This window comes from Strongylocentrotus purpuratus, unplaced genomic scaffold (genome assembly GCF_000002235.5).
Source record: "Strongylocentrotus purpuratus isolate Spur 01 unplaced genomic scaffold, Spur_5.0 spur5_scaffold_12, whole genome shotgun sequence".
Taxonomy (NCBI): domain Eukaryota; kingdom Metazoa; phylum Echinodermata; class Echinoidea; order Camarodonta; family Strongylocentrotidae; genus Strongylocentrotus; species Strongylocentrotus purpuratus.
The window spans coordinates 32,918,959-32,942,649 of record NW_022145597.1 but is presented as its reverse complement, the minus strand read 5'-3'; the positions used below and the strand labels follow the sequence as shown (position 1 = coordinate 32,942,649).

At 37.7% G+C, this 23,691-nt stretch overlaps 2 protein-coding genes across 2 annotated transcripts; both read right to left on the bottom strand.

Annotated features, from left to right (window-relative positions):
- Positions 1 to 848: 848 nt before the first annotated feature.
- Positions 849 to 13,652, bottom strand: LOC115918047. Its single transcript, XM_030982464.1, has 7 exons — positions 13,511 to 13,652; positions 12,112 to 12,166; positions 10,511 to 10,624; positions 6,381 to 6,467; positions 5,098 to 5,195; positions 4,543 to 4,677; positions 849 to 2,243 (listed from the first exon to the last, which is right to left on the bottom strand). Exons 2-7 carry the CDS (start codon positions 12,158 to 12,160, stop codon positions 2,031 to 2,033), a joined length of 696 nt encoding a protein of 231 aa, XP_030838324.1. The 5' UTR covers positions 12,161 to 12,166; positions 13,511 to 13,652; the 3' UTR covers positions 849 to 2,030.
- Positions 13,653 to 22,536: 8,884 nt separating this feature from the next.
- Positions 22,537 to 23,691, bottom strand: LOC115922528 (beta-1 adrenergic receptor-like). Its single transcript, XM_030981504.1, has one exon. The coding sequence runs from the start codon at positions 23,689 to 23,691 to the stop codon at positions 22,537 to 22,539; it is 1,155 nt and encodes a 384-aa protein (XP_030837364.1).

Below are 23,691 nucleotides of genomic sequence, written 5' to 3'. Positions count from 1 at the left end.
GATGGAGCAGTTCAAATGTAAGGTACTACCTTGTTGATTGGATTAGAAGGAATGGGGGTGGAAAAATGAATACAAAGTAGAGATCTTAAATCTAGACATGATAAACATCACCCATTAATATAGAGAGAGAGCACATCTTAAAAGTATCGTTAAAAAGTGAACATTTCAATTGACAGAAATCTCTTGAACATTGCCGTCAATAAACTACTTTTGATTCTCGTAGCTCTTACAAAAGTACAAACAAAAATGACATACCTACTAACAAACAACGGTTTTCACCATTTCAGATACGACAATATTCCTAAAACAGCAAATGGAGAGAAATAGTACTAGCTATAATAATTTCCTTCCTTTCCGACAGAATACTTGCATTCAGGGACCAACCAGAAGTGGTGTCATATTTTCCTAATGTTATTAAGATTTACAGGTCAGCAATAGTAGAAATTGCCTGATTAAAAAAAGATTCCTGACCTATAGAGACTGTAGAGAATAATTCACATGTGAATAAATAGTAGCTACTTCACAAAATATGAATTCTTCTCCACTAGATGTATGCATACTTTCTTTCACTTGGTATGAAATTCTGCGATTATTTAACTGTCAACCTTGCATGAGAAGGGGAAGTGAATTAAGGATTAGTAATACAAAATGACTCCTTCTAGTATTGACATGCATTTGAACTTCATTTAGTTATACCTGGAGTGGATTCAGGGAATCATAATTTTAAAAAGAAATCATTTTGCATCTGATATTGTTCTCTCTATGGATATACAACATTGAAGTCAATACAATTTCTGACATTTGTCTTATTTTACAAATCATTGCAATTATTACAATTATCATAAGTCGACAATTCTGTGGTTAGAAGGTCCAATTTCCTAGCCTAATTTTTAAAACTCCATTTTGGGGCTGAAGATAGGTAAATATTTCACTCCTCAGTTCCAGAATAGTGATTGTACAAATTTCTGCTCTTCATCACATATGGAGGCATTCTATTTTAATACACCACAAACAGTGAGTTATGTCTGATATTTATGTTATAACCATCAGACATCCCTGCGAGCTTATTCCAATCATCTTTTTACTTTTGCTAATAACTTTTGATATTATCTTAATGTTGGAGAAATACAATTCCATCTATATTGCCATTAAAAGTGAATCTAATACTGAAACTCAAACATGTATGGTGACTGCTACACTCTCATTCTCTAAACCATTCATGAAACATTAATACTATTGCATTGGCAATATACTTCCATCCTAACTGGGCGCATTAATACTATTGCATGGGCAATATACTACCATCATAACTGGGCGTATCCCTGAAAACTTTACCCACGATTCTCCATCCTTACTTGGTTACTCATTGTTAATAACCATATGTGCACCATATTAATCCATTGACTAATAAATTCTCACCTTACCATAGGCTTAATACAGAGACCATTTGCTCCCTGTAAGCAAAGATTTGAATTCTTAAAGTATCTTAAAACATGGTAAAAACTGCTTTAAGCATAGTCTACTCATTGCGTCATGCACAGTGTGTAATACAGTCCACATAGAGGGTCTAAACCTTTGACCAAGGCATAAATCTAAACCCCATTTGTGAGCATTGTTTAAAAATACACAGTGATATATCCTCTTTATATGGTTATGGGAATTTTTTTCTTGTTTTCTTTTATTTTCAATGATTTTTTTTTCTTTTTTTGGAAGCGAAACCTATTTGGCACTTCCTTGGTGAAACATGATGACAATGCTTTATCTAAAGACATCCATGATACTTATCAGCAAAATGGTCTCTATCTTCAAACCAAATAAGAATGAGACACCATGTGTCACTCACTCTCTCTCTCTCACTTTTGAATCTATGATATATTACCCATCATTCTCTCACTCATTCACTCGGTCATAAATATTCTCTCTCACGCTCTCTCTCTCTCATTCTCTCTCACCCTCTAAGCAGTCAGCTACCCATGTCTCCTCCTCTTACACCCTTACTTCCACCTTGGTCCCTTCTCATCCCTCCTAGACTATGGTATCGCCCCATTGTTCTGGTGGTAGACAGGACCATAGGAGGGGTAATAGGTAGGGTTGGGGTAGACGCTACCAGCGGGCGGGGCTGACATCATGGCGTACTGGTAGTGTTGGGCCTGGTTGACTGGCATACCTTGTACAGGTGATTGTCGAGCAGCTAAGGCCGCAGCTGCTGCTGGGTTCATTCCAAGTGCAGGGTTCATGCCCGGCTGGAGGAGATGAGAAAACAAGAAATGGTCTTACATTATAACTACAGTCAAACCTGTCTATAGAGACCGCCCAAGGGAAACACAAAAAGTGGTCTTTGTAGAAAGGTTCCTTCAGAACATGTCTCAATGAGAAACCATTTTCAAGGGAAACAAAATATTTGGTCTCTGTAGACAGGTGATCTTTCTATTCAAGTGTTTGCTAAAGCAGGTTTGATTGTACATCTGTTAAGAGCTAGAGGAGAATTGTTATATCTAATGATATGAGTTAAAGCACCTCTGACTCTCAGCACATGAATAAAAATAATAATACTAATAATCATTATGTAATCAATGTCTTGTTGCTGGTTGAGCTACAATCCAATGTCAGAATGTTGGTTTGACTGATAACACTTGATTTATAAGAATTTTTTCAAAATAGCTTACATGTAGCTCCAAGGCAATCAGAATATTACCCTCTCTCATTGAACAGACCAGTTCACGGTTAGCACATGTCCCAAATTACCCCAAATATCCACCGATCTTCAAAACATGAAGAGGTCCCACTCTGTACATTTTGAAATAATCACTCCTACAGCGGTGGAGGTGCTACATAAATAGCCTTTGTTTCCCCTTTTCAAAGAAAACTTCCACCTGTGTATCATGGAGTGCAGTTTGTGCATAAATTAATAATGATTACATTACTTTCATGAGCACGTATCCAGTATTATATACCTCACGTAAGTAATCCAGCAATCTGATTGGTCGAAATTGCATTCATAAACTTTAACTGTTCCCGAAAATTCCCGGTAACCATGGTTAAAAAACAGTTCAAAATCCCAATAACCATGGTTATTGGGAAAATAAGTCAGTCTCCATGGTTACCCCATAGGTTTACATGTTAAAAAATGGTCTGAGCGATCGAGGATACCGTACGTGTGCGAAGAATTGGTCGGTAATTTCAATACAATTGAATCTCGATCGATCTTACCGACAAATTTATCTTGCATTGTTGACATGAAGATGAAAATAAACTTCCAAAAACAAAAAAACAACATCTGCCGATAGATCTTGATCTAAGTTCGTGCCAATATGCATTGCAAAAGTAAAAGAAGGGCCCGTTTAATGGAGCAGCGGTGAAGCATCCACCACTCGAAGCCGTTTTCAATCCATTTTAAGGTATATATTAGAGAAAACTACTGTATATGGTGACAGAGCGCGCTGGCCGAGCGGTCTAAGGCGCTGACTTTACTCACCCCACCTTTTGTACGCAAGAGTTCGAATCCCATCTTCGACAAAAGTTTTTTTATTTTTTATTTTTTATTTTTTAGTCTATTTTTTTTGGCATATAAAAGTATTAATGACTGCTTTAATATTCGAGAAATAGTTGTTTTATACGCTCTCGGGAAGGTTACAATTGGGCTATTGCCCTTGGCATGCCTCGGGGCAATAGCACAATTCTAACCTTCCCTTGAGCGTATAAAAACAACTATTTCTCTCAAAGCAGTCATCAATACTATATTACGTCTCCGTGTATTTCACAATTTGGTCTGCAATCACTTTCATCTGCTCATGCTCAGACTGCAAGTATGAACTGGCTAATTAAGCAGCCCCATCATCCTACCCACTCATACAGGGATGTTAATCTAATAGCCAGGCTTCATTCAGATTGCACATTTTCAGACACTTACTAAGTTAATTGTAAACTGAGCAGGGAGGGTGTCAATTTGAACTAGGCATAAGTCATTACGGGTTTTGCCGAACCCGGGTATGACTTGAAAATTTCAAGCTTTCGTAACTTTTGTAACTTGCAGTCTTCGGTGAGTTATATTTTGACTTGCGATCCTGAACTGACCGCGAAAGCCCGACTCCATCCTTGAAAGCCCCAATTTTCAAGCGATAAAAAGACCTACTGTGAACTGAAACAATATCCATTTATTTCTAAAGCATATATTTTTAATTAACTTGAGATTTAAGTTTGTGAATTGTCTATTTTTAATTCTTTAATGCAAAAATCAATGTGAAATTTAATCTTGAAAACCCCAAGACTTGAATATTCCAACCCGGGTTTCGGCGTGACAGTCAAAGACCGAGCGGGGTACCGTTTTGACTCAGGCCTCATTTGAATCCCTACATTATCCACCATGCAAGGACATATCTAAATGAAATTTCACACCAATGTCAAAGAAATGTGCAGAATGTACATCACAGGAATACTTAAGGCTGAAAATGGTTTATCATTCAAACCAAAGTATCCCTTACATAGATCTCTGACTAACTGGGATATACTATTGCGCAACCAAGTTGGCGGCTAAGACCATACCTGAGCCGTGCTCTGTAGATAGAGTTGCCTCTGTTGTTGTTGTTGAGCTTGGAGTAAGTTAGTTGGTGGAGCTAAGCCTGGTATCAGCCCCGGAGGGTAGGCCGACTGTGCACTATATAACGTACCTCCACTAGACTGTAGACAAAAAGGAAAAAAATTAATATTTATTTTTGGGGGGCTACTTTTCAACCTTGCCTACATGAAAAAAACATTCTAAAATTTGTTTTGCATTGAACTCCATGATTTTCTGATTCTGATTCTGATTTTCGGGGGCTCTTTTGGGCATTTCAGGGGCTATTTCATGTCTGAAGACAAAGGACGACTGATAGTCAAATATTGGTCTCAGGAAACAAATTTAAATCAGGTTTTTATCAGGCCTGAACTTTAACTCAACTCTAAAGGCATTAAAATGAAAGAGGAGAAGAAAAAGGGGAATTAAACCCATTGCTTCCTGGAACCAGGTGGTGTATGTATTAAGCCAATGGCAATGAGAGAAATTCAGGAGTTAACAGGTTAAGATTTTATACTAGAAATATTGCCAATTTGCCCATTTACCTGTGAGAGTGAATGTGTATATGCCGACTGTGTGTGGGCAGGAGATGTATTCAATCCAGTGGAATAGGAGGTGTGAGTTGCTGGCAGTACGTACGGACCTGAGGGCGTAGTACAAAAAGAAATACACTTCATTATTACACAAACAAAGTGGAGAGAACAGAGAACACCAAACAAAAATAATGCTAGGTGATCAAGCATTTGCTTGTGCAACCCCAAAACTCTGGACTAACTTGCCATTTGAAGTCAGGAAATCACCATCTGTAAATATCTTTAAATCAAAATTGAAAACACATCTTTTTAATTAACTGTAAATTTAAGCATATCAGGAGCTCTTGTAGCGCAGTAGAATATACTTAATGTTGGATAGTTTCTGTGCTCTATAAATGTATTATTATTATTATCAATAACTTCTACACTGTACATAAATCTTCAATAGATGATTTAATATGAAAATTCAATATGTATAACGGGATGTGCTAAAGATTAGAATATTTTTGGAGGAAAAAGATTTCCCCTATACCCTAGATATACTACTGGATGAATGTTTTTGCAAACTCCCTTTACACATGAGATCTATTCCTTCACTACAAGACAAGGAAACGGAAATTCATGATCTAAAATAAGCTTATAGAAGAGGTGCTTACAAAGAAAATCATAGTTACTAATTTGAATTGATGACAATTTTAAGCTTTATAATTCTTTTCATACTAATATCAGATTTTCTGTAAATGTTTACCAAACTCTAACTGTATCTCTCATATTGCTGCTATTATTAACCTACCGGTATTTCCTACATGAACTGTGCACTCCCTGTATCAATCTTATGAAAATTAAAGAATTCAGAAGTCATCCAGTTAAAATAAACTTGATATCATGATGAAGATATTGGTTCTAGGACACCTACCCCTTGGACATCTATCCCCCGAATAACCACCCCAGTCGACTACCCCCTAGGACGACTACCACCCCCCTCCCCCCCCCCCCCCCCCGGACAACTACCCCTAGGGCAACCACTCTCTAGGATGACTACCCCCGGACAACTATCCCCTAGGACAACCACCCCCAGTCAACTACCCCCTAAGGACAACTACCCCCTAGGACGACTACCCCCCCCCCCCCGAGACAACTACTCCTAGGGTAAACACCCTCTAGGACAACTACCCCCCAGACAACTACCATCTAGACAACTATCCAAGGGGGTTGTTGTCCAGGGCATAGTTGTCCTAGGGGGTAGTTGACTTGGGGTGGATGTCCAGGGGGTAGGTGTCCGGATATTAACTCACTTCCTTTTCCATATGACCGCATCAATGGAGATGCACTGCTTTCATAGAGTAGACCTCCACCAGCTCCTGCAGGACCATTCGCACCAGCTAAACAAAGATCATTCATGGAGAGAACGCACGTTAAAGGTAAAGATCAGTTTTGGAAACGTTCCCCTCTCAAAAAATGAAATGGAAGCTTTTATTACCAATCATGTGAAAGAATATGTTTTGACTAATACGTGATAATACGAATTTTGCCAAGAAACCACCTACTAATTGATATATTTGGTAAATTATTATATCTATTTGGACCTGACAGATATCACGCACGTGTCGCGTAGTCCCATACACATCTTTCTGTGTACAGTGCTTGTAACTTTACCAAGACAGGGCCAAATTCCTTATCATTTTGATGATTCCAGAACCTTGCAGTACACACCTATATGCTAGATGATCAACCTTTTCTGATCGATTCCACAACGTTTCTTTCACAATGCAATCGCATTACCAGAATTGGTCTTTATCTTTAATTAACGAGATGTAGGTAAAATATATTCTCCCTGTCAAAAAATATGTCAATACAGCCCAATATTTACTTTAAAGGGATTGGGTAACTTTGTCTCAGATTCTGAAAAAAAATCCTAGATTTAGCTCATGCTGCATAATTATAAACGTTTAGGTCAGTCAGGAACTTTTACAAGACGATTCGCCTGTCTGATTATCAGGATATTTATGATTGGAAATCGAAACCAAATTTTGCGTTTTCCTGACGGTTTTCATAACACTACAGTCTATTGGGGGAAATGTGTATGGGGGAAATGTGTAAAACCTGTCGCTCAAAGATTTTTTTACTTTTTTGAGGCACTTCATGATCATTTTGAAGCGCATTTTTTTTTAGGGCTTCAATGTTAACCACATCACAGACACTGATAACATGTACATGTAGGGCCATGCATCTCAGATTTAACATTGTTAAACGATGCCTTTAATATTTAAAGTACATGTTCATCGCAATCTCTCCTGCAGTGAAAATAATATTTGCAGACTACAGCAGATTAGAATTCATGATTCTTAGTACTAATACGACTTGGTAACAAGATACTCTGTTTCCCTGTTATTAGGTATCACAGCTAAAGTTTGAAAGTATCTACATTTCATTTCCCCTGCCCATTTCATTTTAGAGCACATGGAAAGAGGAGTTTTGATACCTCATTTGTCGAATTTGAATTAGTACTTTTGAAAATACGGCCACTTACATAAGAGACGAAATGGTCAAATTTTGCGTAATTAGGCTATAACTGACAATTAGCCATTTTCAAGGTGACATAATTTTGTAATTAATTGATGAATCACCTTTCTTTTCAAGAAATCTGTTCTCTGTATGGATTTCTACATGCCTATTTTTTTCCAGGTTCTTTAGACAAATATTTTTTTTTGTGGAATTTTTCAAATAATGAAATGAAGCCCATTTTGATGCGTGTGACAAAATATGGCTATTTTTGCGTCGCCGGAACAAGTTTTCATGGGTTTTGAAACATGGCTAGACTTAAGAGTGTCTATGAAGTGGGGCTGAATTTCGGCATATCTGGGGTATGTATATAGCTTAATCATTTCTGTAAGTTTGGATCATCAAATCCATTTAAATTAATTTTAAATGGCATTTGAAAAAGGCTCTAAACTCTTAAAACCTCATATTTTAAAGCACCCTTAAGCTTTTTTTTGTGTTTTCAAGTCTGCCTAAATTGAAAACCGTTAATGGTAGGGGAATGAATTTTGGCACATCAATAGAAAGTATGGCAGTGGCGGATCCAGAGGGCCCCCCCCCCAACGGAGAAAATTACAAAATTTCTTGACCCCCCCCCCCCCCCCCGCTTATTCAGCGGTTGGCTGAGTCGTTATGATTTTTTTTAGACCAAAAAAAAAAAAAAATGTCCTCTTACAGATAGCAATCTGACATGATTACTGAAAAGACACTGCCTGAATTTAATTGGAATTTAATAATTATTATCCAAAGATCAGAAAAACCGTCATTACAGTTTTTTGATGTAGATTGAAACACACAAAATATTTTTTTTCTGACAAAATTTGATTAAATTTTCACTCTATAAATTGACAAAGATTACAGAAGTTTGTTCTTGAATTTCTTAAAAAGTCACTTTGAAATTCAAAGTTAACTCGCATGACGTGTGAGAAAAATTGCGAGTGGAAAAACACAAACATGTATTATTGGTCTTGTGATCGCTTTAAAATCTGTTTAGGTTACGATAGCATAATAATTCCGTCGAAATATATATGTATTTACTAATTTGTTCGCCAAATGCTGCAAATTCTGCCTCAGTTTCGATATTTGAAGCCTCAGATTCATGCTCCGTTTCGGATCTTGATGGGACGGCAAGCGGCGGGTGCGGTGATGCGACACGTGGCCGCCACGTTTCCCGTCGGGTCCGCGTGCGAAGCTGGGGGCTTGCTTGCTTTAGTCACTTTTGCTCAGTGCGTATTATACACAGAGTAAAGCTGTACTAACCGGATTCGCGCTCTAGCGCCATTTAGCGGTCATTCTTAATATTTACATGATCGTATTCTCCAGTAAATTCTCTTTCTTCTCGTATCAAAATTGAATTAAAAGTATGTTTTTCTGATATAGAAAAATTGTTTTAAACTTTTCACTATGATTTTTCACGATATTTTTGAAACATACTCCCATCAGTTTTTATATGAAAATAAAGCTTAAGATGTGCTCTTTCCAACCAGTGGATTTTTAAAACTCAAAGACGAATGGCGTTCAAGCGAATTGAGCTAAAACTAGGGATACAAATCGGCCGTCAAAAAAAAATGGCGACAAACGAAGTGAGACCGTACGAATTAGAGGGTAAATCTCAAGCAACTGTGTCGTAAGTAATTAATGGATTTTGATGAAAATGACATGACATGAAAGACAGAATCCTGAGCTTTCGAGAGACATATAATTTTATAATATTTATTTTTTACATGATATGAAAATCTTCCTTCACAAAGAGAGAATTTGCGTGGTTGAGCTCTGTGTGTCCCCACTCAACGCAGCTCTTCTGTGATACCTACTGTTATCCACCTTGCTTAGTAAAGTATTGATAGGTCAACAAAGCCTTGGAAATCTTTTAAAATTTGTCAACATGTACACAAATTTTAATCAATTGGTAAACTGATTTCCATAAAAACTTCGGGAGATGAATTTAAGAAAAATAATTGAAGGGTTAGTGGAAGGGTTAGTAAACAGTTACCAGTTAAAAAGGGAATAATGTTTAACACCATAAAGCTACATGGAGGAATCGACCTCCCAACTGTGACATTTATAATATTTACTTACTGCTTTGTTTACCCAGGGTAGCCTAATCAGTTATTATATCAGGGAAAAAATTACTTTAAAAATTTCGGGGGCTACTTTTCAAGCTTGCTTGCATGGAAATAACATTCTCTAATTTGTTTTGCATTGAACTCTATGCAAAATTTGGGGGCTCTTTTAAGACTTTCGGGGCTCTTTTGGGCATTTTGGGGGCTAATTCGCCCCGAGCCCCCGTGTATTTTTTCCCTGTATTATATTGTTCTCCCGTAAGCCTATGCAATCATATTATTACCCCAGCTCTAGCCGAGCTGCCATGATAATGCTCTCTACAGTTTCTCGGCTACAGTAGCATACAGGAATTTCTTCATACCGGGCACAATTTTACCTCACCTATGTGGAATATGGCAAAGGTAAAGTAATACATGTCTTGCTTAAGGATATTGGTGCCATGTCAGGGATTCCAACCAGGACCATGTGATCCACAGTGATGGATTCACCCGACCACAACATCTCCACAACTACCAACGAGTCCCACACGACATGAGATTATATTCATATATTTAATTCATGAATGAAAGTCTCCTGGCATGACCATGACTAATGGCAAAAATACTATAAAAAAAATTATTTGATGGTTGTATCAACAGGTTCTTTACTCTGGATGAAAAAATGTGGAACAAAGACCACATCGAAAATAATATCACTAGTGATATTCCTTTGTCTCGCAATGTATGGTCAACAAGGGATCTAAAAGATCACGACGTATCTGTCGTGGAGGACATATTGCAGAGAATTGGCCTAACAAAGAATGATTATATGTAGTGATACATACTGATAGAGCCATGTTGATTGAGCGTGGGGTTAACAGCAGTGTAGAGTGCAGGTGAGTAGGCCAGGGGTGGCATTACACCTTGCATTGGTACATTTCTCGTATCGGATGGTATTCCTGCAGAAATGATAATGAATGAACACTGATTACCAACACTGATACAAATCGCAATTAGCAGCCAATGGCTGAAATGCTCACAACTTCCAAACACATTTAAAAATACACACAAAAAAAGGCATCGCATTTATGTTAAAATTATACAAACAACATGGTCAACGAACAATAATTAGTGTACATGGACCATAGTGGCTTCAATAAACCAAGAAAAAAAAAGAAAGAATAAATGTCATAAATCATCAAACATAATTCCATGGAGAGAAGTAATTGCATAAGTTTGGTCATATGGTAATGACAATATTATTGACCTACTTATTAAAGGTGGAGTTAATAGGATAGCCCAAACTGAGAAAATAGATCAGTTCACACAATCAATAAAAATACTGTATTCTATAGCTAAGGCTATTAAAGAGGCCTATTTAATAGTATTTGACTACATTCTGGGCCGCATGGTCGGGCATACTTCAAACAGGTCTTGTCGTTTTGTCAACATTTGTCATAAAGTATGCAAGCACTAAATTCTATCACCTGTGTGCTGTTGCCAGATACATCAATAATTTGCATACCTACTAAAGATAATTCTAAATTCAAATATTTAGAATATTGTCTATTCAGAACCAAAAGGGCATTAACTCTGTGTTAAAGTTTATGAATTAATGCCCTTTGGCTCCAAACAGAAACATGTATGTGAGATGATGAGAATTGAATATCACTTGTTCAGAGCCAGAAGGGCATTAACTCTTGTCTTAAAGGTAATACAAAGTTTTGGTATGGGGTCATGAATATATTGGAAGCATATTGCGGATCATCCTACAATATTTAATGATCGTTGTCGCGGTTGAAATCGAGTCTGAAGTGATGAAATTGTGAATAATAAACTCTTTATGCTGTATAGCTCCCTCTCAAGATTGACATTACCTTACCTTCAAAACGATGTTTCTTGACTAAAATTGACTGATTTTCTATTCCCATTAGGAAATGATATATCAGAACTGCAAATTCCAAGATTTTCATAGTTGCAGCTACCATTAAATGGCCGAAAGCGCTATTTAAAATTTGGGAGCATCAATAATTTTGATATGTTAATTTCTCAAAATCCTTAGCATTTTAGAGCCCATTTTATCAAAGTTGCTTATAATTCTAACGCTAGGTTTCACTATGGTAATGCAAATTTTAAATTTCATAATCCAAGCCTGTTGAGATATTAACATAACTGTGTATTACCTTTAAAACCCCACTGCACTACTTATAGCTTCTTGCGCCCTCCATATACATGTAGCAAACAATGCCTTATCGGTGACCATTGGTCTCCCATGGTCCCCTTTTTCTGAAAACTGAGAGCTGATTTGATGACATAACCACCTGTCAGTTACCCTGCAGGGAGGTCTAATCCCTCCTGGCCGACCTAGTGCAGATGGACTTTAAGGTATACGAGTTAAAACCCTTCTAGCACCAAACAAAGGATGAATTGTTGAATCATCACCTACCTGATTGAGGGTACCCGGGCGGCAAGTTGACTTGATATGCAGGATTCATCTGGTCCTGACAAAAGAAAAGATATAACGTACTGATCAATGCACAAGTGAAAGTACAACCTTGTTGGATCAATTCAATTCAATTTATTTAGATTCCATCTTTGTATAAAACATTTGTAAAAATATATATCAATTAAAAGCATGTAATTTCATACATACCTGTTAAATACATTTGAATGACATAACCATAACATGTTTACATTACATTATGTTTACAGAACTACACTTGGCACAGATGTTAGGCATGCATGAAGGATTTTAGCACACAACATCGGGTGTGCAATCAGACACCCTACTTCTCTAAATATTTTTTGCAGCATCCTTAAAAAATTGTCAAGTATTTTACTTCAGTTTTAAAAATTCACATTTTCATCATATTTAAGGTACAAACTCTGTGTACCTCCAATTTTCTTTGGAATTGGGTGTGAAATTGTGAAAATATTGAAAAAAAATTGGCAAATTATGCAGTCTTTTGTATCCGTTCCGAAAAATTATCAACTTACCGATAAGCTTCTGGAAATCGTCATTTGAGACCAGATATCCTCAAAATTGTAAGTAAAAGTGGTACTGCTGTGATTGTATGATATCTTGCTTTGCAAATTATTTATTTACCTTATTTTTGATGGATTGCATTTTTGTATTAATCAGTTGTAAACTCCCATGCGTGAAGTTAGGTCTCGTTGTTTTTAAGACTTTTTTTGATGCAGGGTGCACGCGCGATCGGACATCAAATTTTTAGATCGTGATAGTCTATCTCTGAAATCCTTCGAATATAAATTTTCTAGTTGAACCAATTTGTAGTAAAAAACTTTGCCGTCGATTTGGTAATAAATGAAATTAATAAATTTGTGTAGAATATGAGAAATCATAGATCGAATATCACATTTTGTAATATGTACTAAAAATGTCCCCAAACTTTGGTCAGCCTTCATTTTTCATACAGATTGAGAGCGCTCAATGTGTAGGGAGGCTCTGCTGGAGTGGTCATCCTGTATTTTCTGAATTTATCATTGCATCACATTTTGTCTTAAGCTCAATAATGCTTGGATAGTGAATGATATTGCTCCAAATTTGACCAGGGAATTCGGACATAATGAAATGCTGAATTATTGAATGCACAGTGACACACGTCCATTCATGATTCAACTGGTAACTGCACAACACATTAGCAGCAGGCGCAGCACACAGTCACAGCACACAGGCAAAGACCAGTGAAAGAGAATGTCAAAACTACAAACAATCAGATAGGTTTACATCAATATTCCATGGGGTTTGGAGATAGGATATGAAAACTAATGCATAGCTTATTGTAGCACATATGATACAAAAAGAAGAGGATGGTTAATCTTACCTTTGATTAGCTATTTAAGGGGTGTAATGTTGATCGATCTGGTATTGTTTGGTTTTTGGACGTACGTCGGCTCAGATGGCATCCATGTTTCCGTATACACGAAGCGAAGGTCAACACACTAATTTCAGTCAAATTTATTTGCCGCCCTCTGTGCGTTGTAACGGACAATGTTTGTCCCTCAGTGATTCGCCCCGACGAAGTTTATTATTAGGCCAAGTATTACTATTTTTTAAATTTCTTTCATCAATACAGACCCGTCTAGGATGTTTCATTCAGGGGTTGGAATTTTTACCAATTTTCTTCTTTGTTCTAACCTATGTAAAGACCGGAAAGGAGTAGAATACATTGAACTGTTATGATTATACTCATTATATTTTGTTACATATGATTTCTGGCAGGCGCGGATCCAGGATTTCTTAGGGGAGGGGGCCCAACTTTTTTTTTTTTTTTGCTCCCGAAAATTTGAAAATCGCGCCGGCCGAAAAGTCGCTCAGTGGGAGGGGGGGGGGGGGGGGGTAGTGAACACATTTTTTTTTTGGTCCTCGAAATTTGTACCCCCTCCCCCCTGGCGCCAAAAGGTAAAAAATCACGTGTTTTTACATGATTTTTTTTTCGCAAGGGGGGGGGGGGGCGGGCCCCCCTGGATCCGCCACTGATTACTGGAAGACAAATAAACTTGATACTTAAAACTTGAATATAATGCTTTAAAAAATACGAAAAACAAGACTTCCAAAATGTGTGTGTGTGTGTGTGGGGGGGGGGGGAGACGTATAAAGTTTCACTCTACATATGTAGGTAGGTAACCAAACTAATTATAAACGAAACTAAACTTCAGGAAACTGTAGGCCCTTCCTGAACACACATACGAGAAGATAAGAACGTGTTCTCTCTTCTGCTGCATTTTGAATCTTATACTTCCATTCATGTCAACAGAAAGTAAAAACGAACAGAAGCTTTGACTTTAGGAAATGATTGACCCAATGACCTGCATAAATCTAAATGACGATTTACAGTTTTAGTCGAATTTTTCAGGAAAAGTAAAGAATGTTTAGCCTTTCAAAATACCTTTTGAATATTCATCTCCAAAGGTGATGAGAGCATGATTATTGTTATGGATTATGAAAATGATATGACGTCATCTTTGAAGAATCTCTTTAAAATCAATCATGGATTCTGGGGTATTCAAACAGCAATACGAATTATTGAAAATTAACTATTTATGTATCAAAGTGTGACAGGATTTGCTTGCGCCCCCTCTGTTATTCTTTTGTCTACCAGTTTGTGATCGGAGGCGAGGATCTATTGTTTTGGATAAAAAAATGTTCATCGGCTGAAGAACGAATGGCAATCAACCTTTTTATCCATGCAATTCCTCGAGCATTCCTTCATAATTTTTTCTTTATTTGAACAATCATGTCTCTAAATTTTCTTTCTAATTCATTATATCCTCAATAGTTTTTGTATAAAAATCCTTATGTCAGTTTCCAAACTTCCTGCAGTCTCTGACCACCGAGTTATTGACCCATGGTTAGACCTTCTTAGTAATGTCCTAATTTTTTTCTTCCTAGTTTTTCTTTAATTGATGAAATATTCTAATCAGGGTGGTGGACGTCATAACAAAATTGGTATTTTCAGCAAAGTAGTCAGAAATATTATTGTAGATGTTCCCTTTACACCATGTAATAGCCTTACAGAAAAGTTTGTTGATATGTTCTAATGTCAAGAGAATTCCCTTATAGGAGAAATTGAGGAAGAGTAAAGGAAAGGGAAAGAAAAACAAAACTATTGTCGGGATGACAATAGTCATACGAGCAGTGGTCATTTAACAGTGACAACAGGTCCTGGGTTCGAGCCATATCAATGCACTGATGATCCTTGCATGCATGGGATAATAACCCTCACTAGCCAAGTGAACTGGATGTGACATTAAAACCCCTCTGCACTAGTTTGGCCAAGAGGGATTAACCTCCATGCATGGTCAATGACAGGTGGTTCTCTCATCAAAATAATAAGCTCTCAATTAAAGGTACTATGTCCCATTTGCAGGCCAAAAAAAATGAAAAGGTTAAATTCCAACGGCATTTGAAAGGTAATTTCAATTTAGGACTTCCCTAAAAAAAAAAAAAAAGGGGGGGGGGGGCTTGAAAATGTCTTTAAGTGGGAAAATAACGACTTTTAGTTGTCAAATCGACTTAAGAGCTATAGAGCCAGTAAGTAATAGTCTGATTTTCAGACCATTGTACCGAACGGTCGTACGTTTTATGCTGCGCAAAGATTCAATCAGTTTAATTTTGGCCTTTACAAGACCGAAGTGGGTTATTGATGTAGACAAATGCTCATGTACCCTTTATAGCTCATTTTATGTATGTTATTACAAAAGAAGAAAAAAAGCCAGTCAGTCACTCAATAGTGTCTGACAGTGCAGTCTAGCAAGTAAACGGTTTTCCTTGCATAATTTGAATATTAGGACACTGCTAACGTTTAAATTTCACAGATAGGATGATACATTACATATTCATAATTCCTGCAAAGTTCTACACAATTTGATGTTGGCTGCAAAAGGGACATAGTATCTTTAACATAAGAAAAAGGGGACCATGGGGAACCGATAGTCACCTATTAGGCATTGTTTGCCATATAGAGGGCGCAAGTAGCTATTGCAGTGGGGCTTTAAAGCCGCAGGTCCCTTGGTTGCCTCATATTTACAAACATTGTTTTCCCGGGGTGTAACCATGGTAAGAAATGACTGTTTGAAGATTTCAAAATGACCCATATTCTGCAGAAAACAAGTAGATTTATTACACAATTACTACACAACAGATTGAAAACATTATAGGATTTAGGTACTATCATGTACATACTATTTTCAATGCAATCCGATATTTTCATGATTTTCAGGTGATTGTCACTAGTTTAAGATCGACATAATAACAAGGAAAACAATTGCCTTGGCGCAATATATTACCGGGATGCGGAAGCGGTTGGCAATGGTAAAATTTCCTATCGTCTGCCAAAGCAGGAAGCCAACAGATCCTTGTCATAATACTTCAGGGCCCGTATTCAATAAACTTCTAAGACATTTTTCTTAAGTCTAAGAAAATGTCTAAGAATTTGTCTAGGTTAAGAAAGTTGCCTTAGCCGTATTCTAAACACGTAAAGCAGTTTGTCTTAGCCAAGACGAAAGATAAGACAAATTCTTAGACCCGATGACGTCATGTGGGAAAGTTGATGTGGTCGACTCGAGCGAATTAATTGCAACTCGATTTGCCTATGTAATTTGCGTGTTAAAATAAAAATCGCACCGCACGAAAATTATACACTAACATGTATGGGAGAGCGTAAGGGAGGAACGATGCTCACATAATTATTTCGGGATTGACCAACTGACACTAAAACAGTCTAGTCAAGACCACCTGAGGCTAGATGTTTGAAATCTGTTGCGTATCCAGAAATAAAACGGAGTCAAGGTCTTGGGGGGTCTTTGACAGGGAAGTGGAATGTATTTTCTAGGCAACACCGCGTCATAATAATAATAATGGGTTCTTACATTATAGCACTCATTTCCGCCTCTCTCATCACATTATTACCCTAGCAGGTTAAATAAAATAAAAGGCATTCATATAGCGCCGTCTATACACAATTCTATTCCGAGGCGCACAAATTATTCATTACCCCCGACTTTAGCGTAGCTGCCATTAAAGCGCTCTAGAATTTTAAGGAATTAAATCCTGCCAGGTACCCATTAACATCACCTGGGTCGAGTGTGGAAAATGTAGATTAATGCCTTGCCAAAGAACATTAGTGCCGTGTCGGGGATCGGTTATAGCCGACCCGCCAAATGACTAGCACTCAAGCATGGTAACTTTGCCACCAATGGAACTACCATGGAAACCTTGATTTTGATTGGCTGTTGAGCCCTGTTGCCATGGTAGTTGCCATCAATGGTAAGTTTTCTGCAACGGTGCCCTGTCACCTGGGTGGAGAGTGGCAAATTACACCCGGGACTCGGAGTATCTCCTTTCAAGAGGGTTGTTTGTTACAATCGAAATGCAAATAAGCCTATTTCGCACGGTTTAGCGGGTTGAGGTCAACTAGTGCGGGCTCCACCACTTCCGTAAGTTACGCTGGTCGGTGGAAGGTCCAAGTAAGAGCGTGTCGACAACTATAAATGGTGCAAGTGAAATTATGAGGTATTTACTGCTGCAGGGATTAACTTACGCCGACTAGCAAATCCCCGTCTGAACAAGACTATTCAGTTACAACACGAATCGTAACCTTATACCTTTTGACAAAATAAAGACCGGTGCAAACCGTGCAATTATTATCGCTACAAAAAAGTGTTTTCAGTTTGTAGTGGTTGTCAGCAGGCACGTAGCCAGTGGTTGTCAGCAGGCACGTAGCCAGACTTTGATGTTTTTTTTCTTCTTTTTTTTTTTTGGGGGGGGGGGGGGGGGGGTGGGGTTCATACATGTTATCGATCGAGGTAAAAAAAAGGGGTCTAAAAAGTTCAACCGATCCTGGAATTTTGTTGGGGGCACGTGCCCCCCCCCCCCCCGTGCCCCACCGGTGGCTACGTGCCTGGTTATCGGGGGTAGCATTGTCGAAGATCTTTTGTTTTTTTTGTAAATATGATGTGGCAAAATTCGAATATGTGAAAATGAACAAAGGTGTACATGTTGAAAATTGAACACCAACCATTTGTTCAATGTTTATAATACATTCATATAGTTTTTGGCTGGCATATTATTTAAAGGAAACCAAAACCTTCATACTAAGTTACTTTTATTGTAAAGTTTAAGATATTTGAAAAATATCAGTGAAAATTTGAACAAAATCGGGTAAGGAATAAGGAAGTAAGAGCTTTTTGAAATGACTAGTCACTAGAGGGCGGTATTCAATTTGATGACATCATCTGTGGACAACTCTCCATGCCTTTTGTACATCAAATTTCATGTTTTTCCTTCTTTCTTGTGATTGAGATAATGTACTCCCCTGAAAGCAAGATATAGAATGCAAAATGATATTCTACTTCACATGTTATGAAGTCGGATCAAGAACACAAATAAATACGAAGAAAACAAAAAAATTGTGAAATTTTATGTACAAAAGGCATAGAGAGTTGTTCACAGATGATGTCATCAAATTGAATACCGCCCTCTAGTGACTAGTTATTTCAAAATGCTCTAACTTTCTTATTGCTTGCCCGATTTTGTTCAAATTTTCACTGATTTTATTCAAATCTTTTAAACTTTACAATAAAAGTAACTTAGTATGAAGGTTTTGGTTTCCTTTAAGTGTGTTTAGACAAGAGTGGTTGTTTTCAGCGCTGATGTTTCTAATAAATGACCCCGATTTGACATCACCATCCGGCAATACCAGGGACGCGAAAAGGGCGCCGATAATATCTGCGTAAAGGGGCCAGGGTGCATGGCGGTAACTATACCACCCCAAACCCTTGTTTTTTCGAAATTGATATATTATCTTTTTGATTTTTTCTTCCCCTTTATTTTTACCAACAATCTGTACATATTTCCAGACAAATATGCACGTTTTGGATCAATTTTTGAGCAGTTTTTTGTCGCCATTTTGATTCTTCGGGGGGGGGGGGGGGGGTGCGGTCTCATGAAAGTCAAGTCTATTGTTTTTATGACGTTTTTCTGTTACTTTTTATAACAAGTCGTTTTGAGTTTACTGCGAGATGTTCTTTGAATTAGAAATGGTGTAATGTGTAAGCTACTACTTCAATGTATTCGATGTCCACCTTCAATATTGTATAACATAATATACCAGCATTATATCCTTCACCTGTATGGTAGCATGTCCCATATTGTATTCATCCTCGTGCTTTATAACAATTATTACAAGAATACTTTCACATAGGATGTCCTTTCACACATTAGTTAAGGACATGTCAATAAACAGTATCTCTTCTCTCCACGAATTATGTCAATACCCCACCAGACCCACCAAAAAAAATCTTCAGGTGGGGGGGGGGGGGGGGGGGGGCTTGGAAGTTTTGCATTCATTTTCTACACACACAACAGTAGCAAATGGAGGGAGGGGGTATTTTGTCCCTCCTTTTGTTTAAGATTCCACTTATGGAGTTAAAAGCTGCATAGCAGTGCATGTGGAAGTATTCGTACGATTTTTATTTATGAAATAATTCTGAAGATATATATTTTTTTTTTGGGGGGGGGGGAGGTGGGGGAGAGAGAGAGAGAGAGAAAGAGAGAGAGAAAAAAAGAGAGGGACGGAGAGAGTCGAAAGAAAAGGGAGAGACAAAGAGAGAGAGATAGAGAGAGCGAGAGAGAGAGAGAGAGAGAGAGAGAGGAAGGGGTGGTTTAAAGTGAGAGAGAAGGAAGAAAGGGATAAGTGTGAATTAGTTCTATACCACAAACACTATTAACTACAAAGTCATACATTTCAAAGCGTGGGATCAGTTTTATTTACATATTCATCAAAATACCAAAGTCAGAATTATCATTTAGATAGTAAAGAACACGATAAAAGACATTTGAATAGGTCATTATCATTTAATATTTCCCCAAGGGGCCCCTTCACCCCTGGATCCGCTTTTTTAATTCAATCAAACGAGAATTTACAACATTGTCAAATAGTTTCTTTTTCTTTCTTTGGGGGGGGGGGGCATAGTGATACGGATAAAAACCGTGTCCCGTCCTCATTATGCATGAGCAGTTTACAACTAGCAGTGCCCAATTAATTGAGAAAAACTTAGAAAATATGTTCAATCATAAAGATGTTGTTTGACAGAACCGGATTTAATTGTGGTTATTGGATGATTCAAGAAGAAGCGGACCTGGTTACTTCCTTCGCCAGAAAGATTTGATTAATAATCCATTTTCAATTTTTACGGTTTTAGGAAAATACTACAATTTTAATTATGCCTATATTTTAATTAAATTGACTCGTGCAGGGACGGACCTAAGATTCATCTTAGGGAGGGGGAAGAGTATGAACAATCTCTGATAAACCAACAGCAAAATTATGATTTCATTTCCAGTTGTCTTTTCTAAGATTTGAAAAATGGGCCACATTCTTCTTTTGTGCATTTCAGGACAAAGACAGTAGCATAATAAAACAGATAATCTAAAAAATTAGGTGGGACATTATCACAAATAACCAACTGAATTATATTAATGACAATGATAATGAAACTTAAATTTCATTTATCAAATTTACAAGACTACAAATTAACTCTTGATAATAATAAATACAACTGTGTATACAGATACGAAATTGCTGTGATGAATTGTTCGACCTAAAGACAGTTAGCATAATAAAAAAGATAATCTAATTAGGTGGAGCATTGTCATCAATAACCAACTGAGTATTAATGACAATGATATTGAAACTCAATTTTCATATATCGAATTTGCAAGAGTACGAGACAAGTATCCTCTTGATAAATGATAAATATACCTGTGTATAAATACAGATATTCACGTCTATGAGGGTACACAAATGGTGAGTATGAACAATATAGACAAAATTCTTGTCGCAATTAAGGGGGGGGGGGGATATCTTCATTTTGAACTAGACCAGTTTACATGCTTGGCAAAGAAAATTAACAAACAAGTGTTTAGAGCAAAACAATTCGAAAAAATAACAACTTAGTTCTGGTGGTACCCGGAAATCTAAAGCTTTTGAAGGACGTCAGATATTTTAAGGCAAATTATCCAGTTTTCAATAGCAGGGCATAGACGTCAGATATTTCTAGGAAAATGATCCCTTTGTTCAGCAGAGCATATACGTCAGCTATTTTAAGGAAAATTTTCCCCTTTTCATTGGCAGGGCATATATTGACGTCAGATATTTTAAGACAAATTAACATTTTTTTCTGTAGCAGGGCATATTAAATAACAGTCACGATTCATTTTCAATGGAATTCCAAACTGAAACCCCACACATTTGTTTTTGTCAACCAAGGTTTAGTGTACTCTCGTATTACTATCGTTGTCACGATATAGGATTAGAATAAAATGTCAGGTATAGCTTCGAAATATTTTGAGAGCCTTCGACAATGAGAAGTGAGATTATTTCCTGTTCTTGGCAGAATTTATTACCAAATTCGCTAAATATTTGATGCATTGTGTTCCATTAGAGTGAATTTAACCGTTACTCTGGTTACCAGACGTGGCACACCCATAATAGTACGAACTTACACAATAAGAAGTTATGATAGTAATTAAATGCAAAATGGAAATTGCAACGCATTTTCGTTGTTGTTTTCTTTACCAGAATCCAACATTTGTTGATAGTAGCCTACTCTTTTGATAGAAATTTAACAAAACAATATCTCTTCTACATACATAAATACAAATGAAAGATATTGCAATGACATATAAATGATTAGTTCAGTTTCCAAGGATCATTTATTTACAATGTCTATTTTCAGCTTTTATGGAGTTAGTTCGTTTCATATATCCCTCAACCGCCACTCTAAACATACTAACAACAACATTTTGTAAGGGGGTGGGGTGTTATACCAAACGAGTTATATATAACCCCAAGAGGCTCATCTCACCTACACAATAATCGAAGGAAAAAACAAATCGAAATCGAAATTTGCAGGCAGATCATTTTGAGGGGCGAGAGGTAATCAACCACAATCAGTGGAAAAGGCACTTATACAAATTATTACTTTTCAAGAAAACGAGGAACAATCTAAGCAGACTAAGTTGTAGAGGGATGATATAGGAGATGAAAAGGAATTTAAAACAACAATTATAAACACAATCGCAATTTCTTTCTAGTAATAAACTCGGGGGCAATATTGTATCCCATTGATATCATGTTAAGAGTATATAATACGCCATTGTGTTATTCGCACATGTCATAATGTGACGGACAAGGCTCTGGAAATTACCATAGGTTTTTTTTCTTTCTTCTAAAGTCTGTGCCATCGTTTTAATAATATAAACACATACATATTTCCTCAAAAACAATTGGTTGAAGATCAAATCTTACTATAAATATACAGTATTATACTTCTGTCAAAAATAAAATTACACAGTATGTGAGTCCAGACCATTAAAACTGGTCGATTCCGTGATTTTTGCTCTGCTTTCCCGTGACCTGCGATGCCATCGTCCTTGCATCAGCATGGCCATGCCCTTTTTGAACTTTTGTAATCTAAGAGCATAGATGAAGGGGTTCACGCAACAGTTCAAGAACGCTAAGGTCACTGTGATGTGATACCAGGCTCCTGTAAAGTTCAAAGGTCCTCCGAAGTTGAACTGTAGGAAGGTGATTTGGTTTGGGGTCCAGCATATGGTGTAGACGGCGAAGAGGATACAGAGCGTCATGGTGATATTCCTGGAGGGATGTACGATCTTAGATGCTCCTCTGTTTGGCATCCTGGTAGGTGTACTTGTGGCACTTGGTGGGTCCACCAACTTTTTCTTCTTCTGCTGCAATGCGATTTTCTTTTTCCTCATCTCGGTGATGATATTGTAATAGACAAAGGCCATGATGCAGACAGGGAGGACGAGCTCCCAGATGAACAGAGACACTCCTAGGACGATTCCTGCAGCTTTGGACCACGATGCCTCGTAGACACAAGAGCCAGGGCCGCATGTCCACTGGAAAATTGTTGGGACATATTGCATGATAGGAGCAATGAGCCAAATCAGAAGCATCATGATCAAGGCTCGTCGCCTGCTGAAGTTTCGTGAGTACGTCATCGGATGAAGCACTGCCCAGTATCGCTCAATCGACATCACCGTCAAGTTCCATGTCGAGATAGCAAAACTAGCGAAGAGGAAGAACCGCGACCACCAGAATCGACATAAAAACTCCGCCGTCGATGGCGAAAGGTGGATGAAATGTCCCGTGACGCCAGATGTATCGTTGCCGGCACCGTCATCGAGGTCCTCTTCGTAGGCCATGATTCTTGGTCTGAACACGTTGACGACCCCGAATAGGATCAGCAAAACAGACGTGCACCCGTCAATGAGAGCCTGGTCGAATATGAACATATTCACCTGACTTTTCTTCTGTGTTAGCAACCCGAATACGATCATGACGAGCGTGTTTCCTATGATGCCGAAAGTACCGATGACCACGTACACCACTATGGATACGATGTCGTTAGCACTCAACGTGTGCACTATCTCGGTTGGTGTGTGTCCGACGGCTGTGGATACTGTCATGTTATCCAT

Coding starts and splice junctions, on each gene's coding strand:
- LOC115918047 (XM_030982464.1), bottom strand. CDS start 12,160: ATGAATCCTGCATATCAAGTCAACTTGCCGCCCGGGTACCCTCAATCA. Junction 6,468..10,510: donor CAATCAACATGGCTCTATCA/GTATGTATCACT, acceptor ATCTTTGTTTAG/CTGGTGCGAATGGTCCTGCA. Junction 4,678..5,097: donor ATACACATTCACTCTCACAG/GTAAATGGGCAA, acceptor TTTTGTCTACAG/TCTAGTGGAGGTACGTTATA.
- LOC115922528 (XM_030981504.1), bottom strand. CDS start 23,691: ATGGATAACATGACAGTATCCACAGCCGTCGGACACACACCAACCGAG.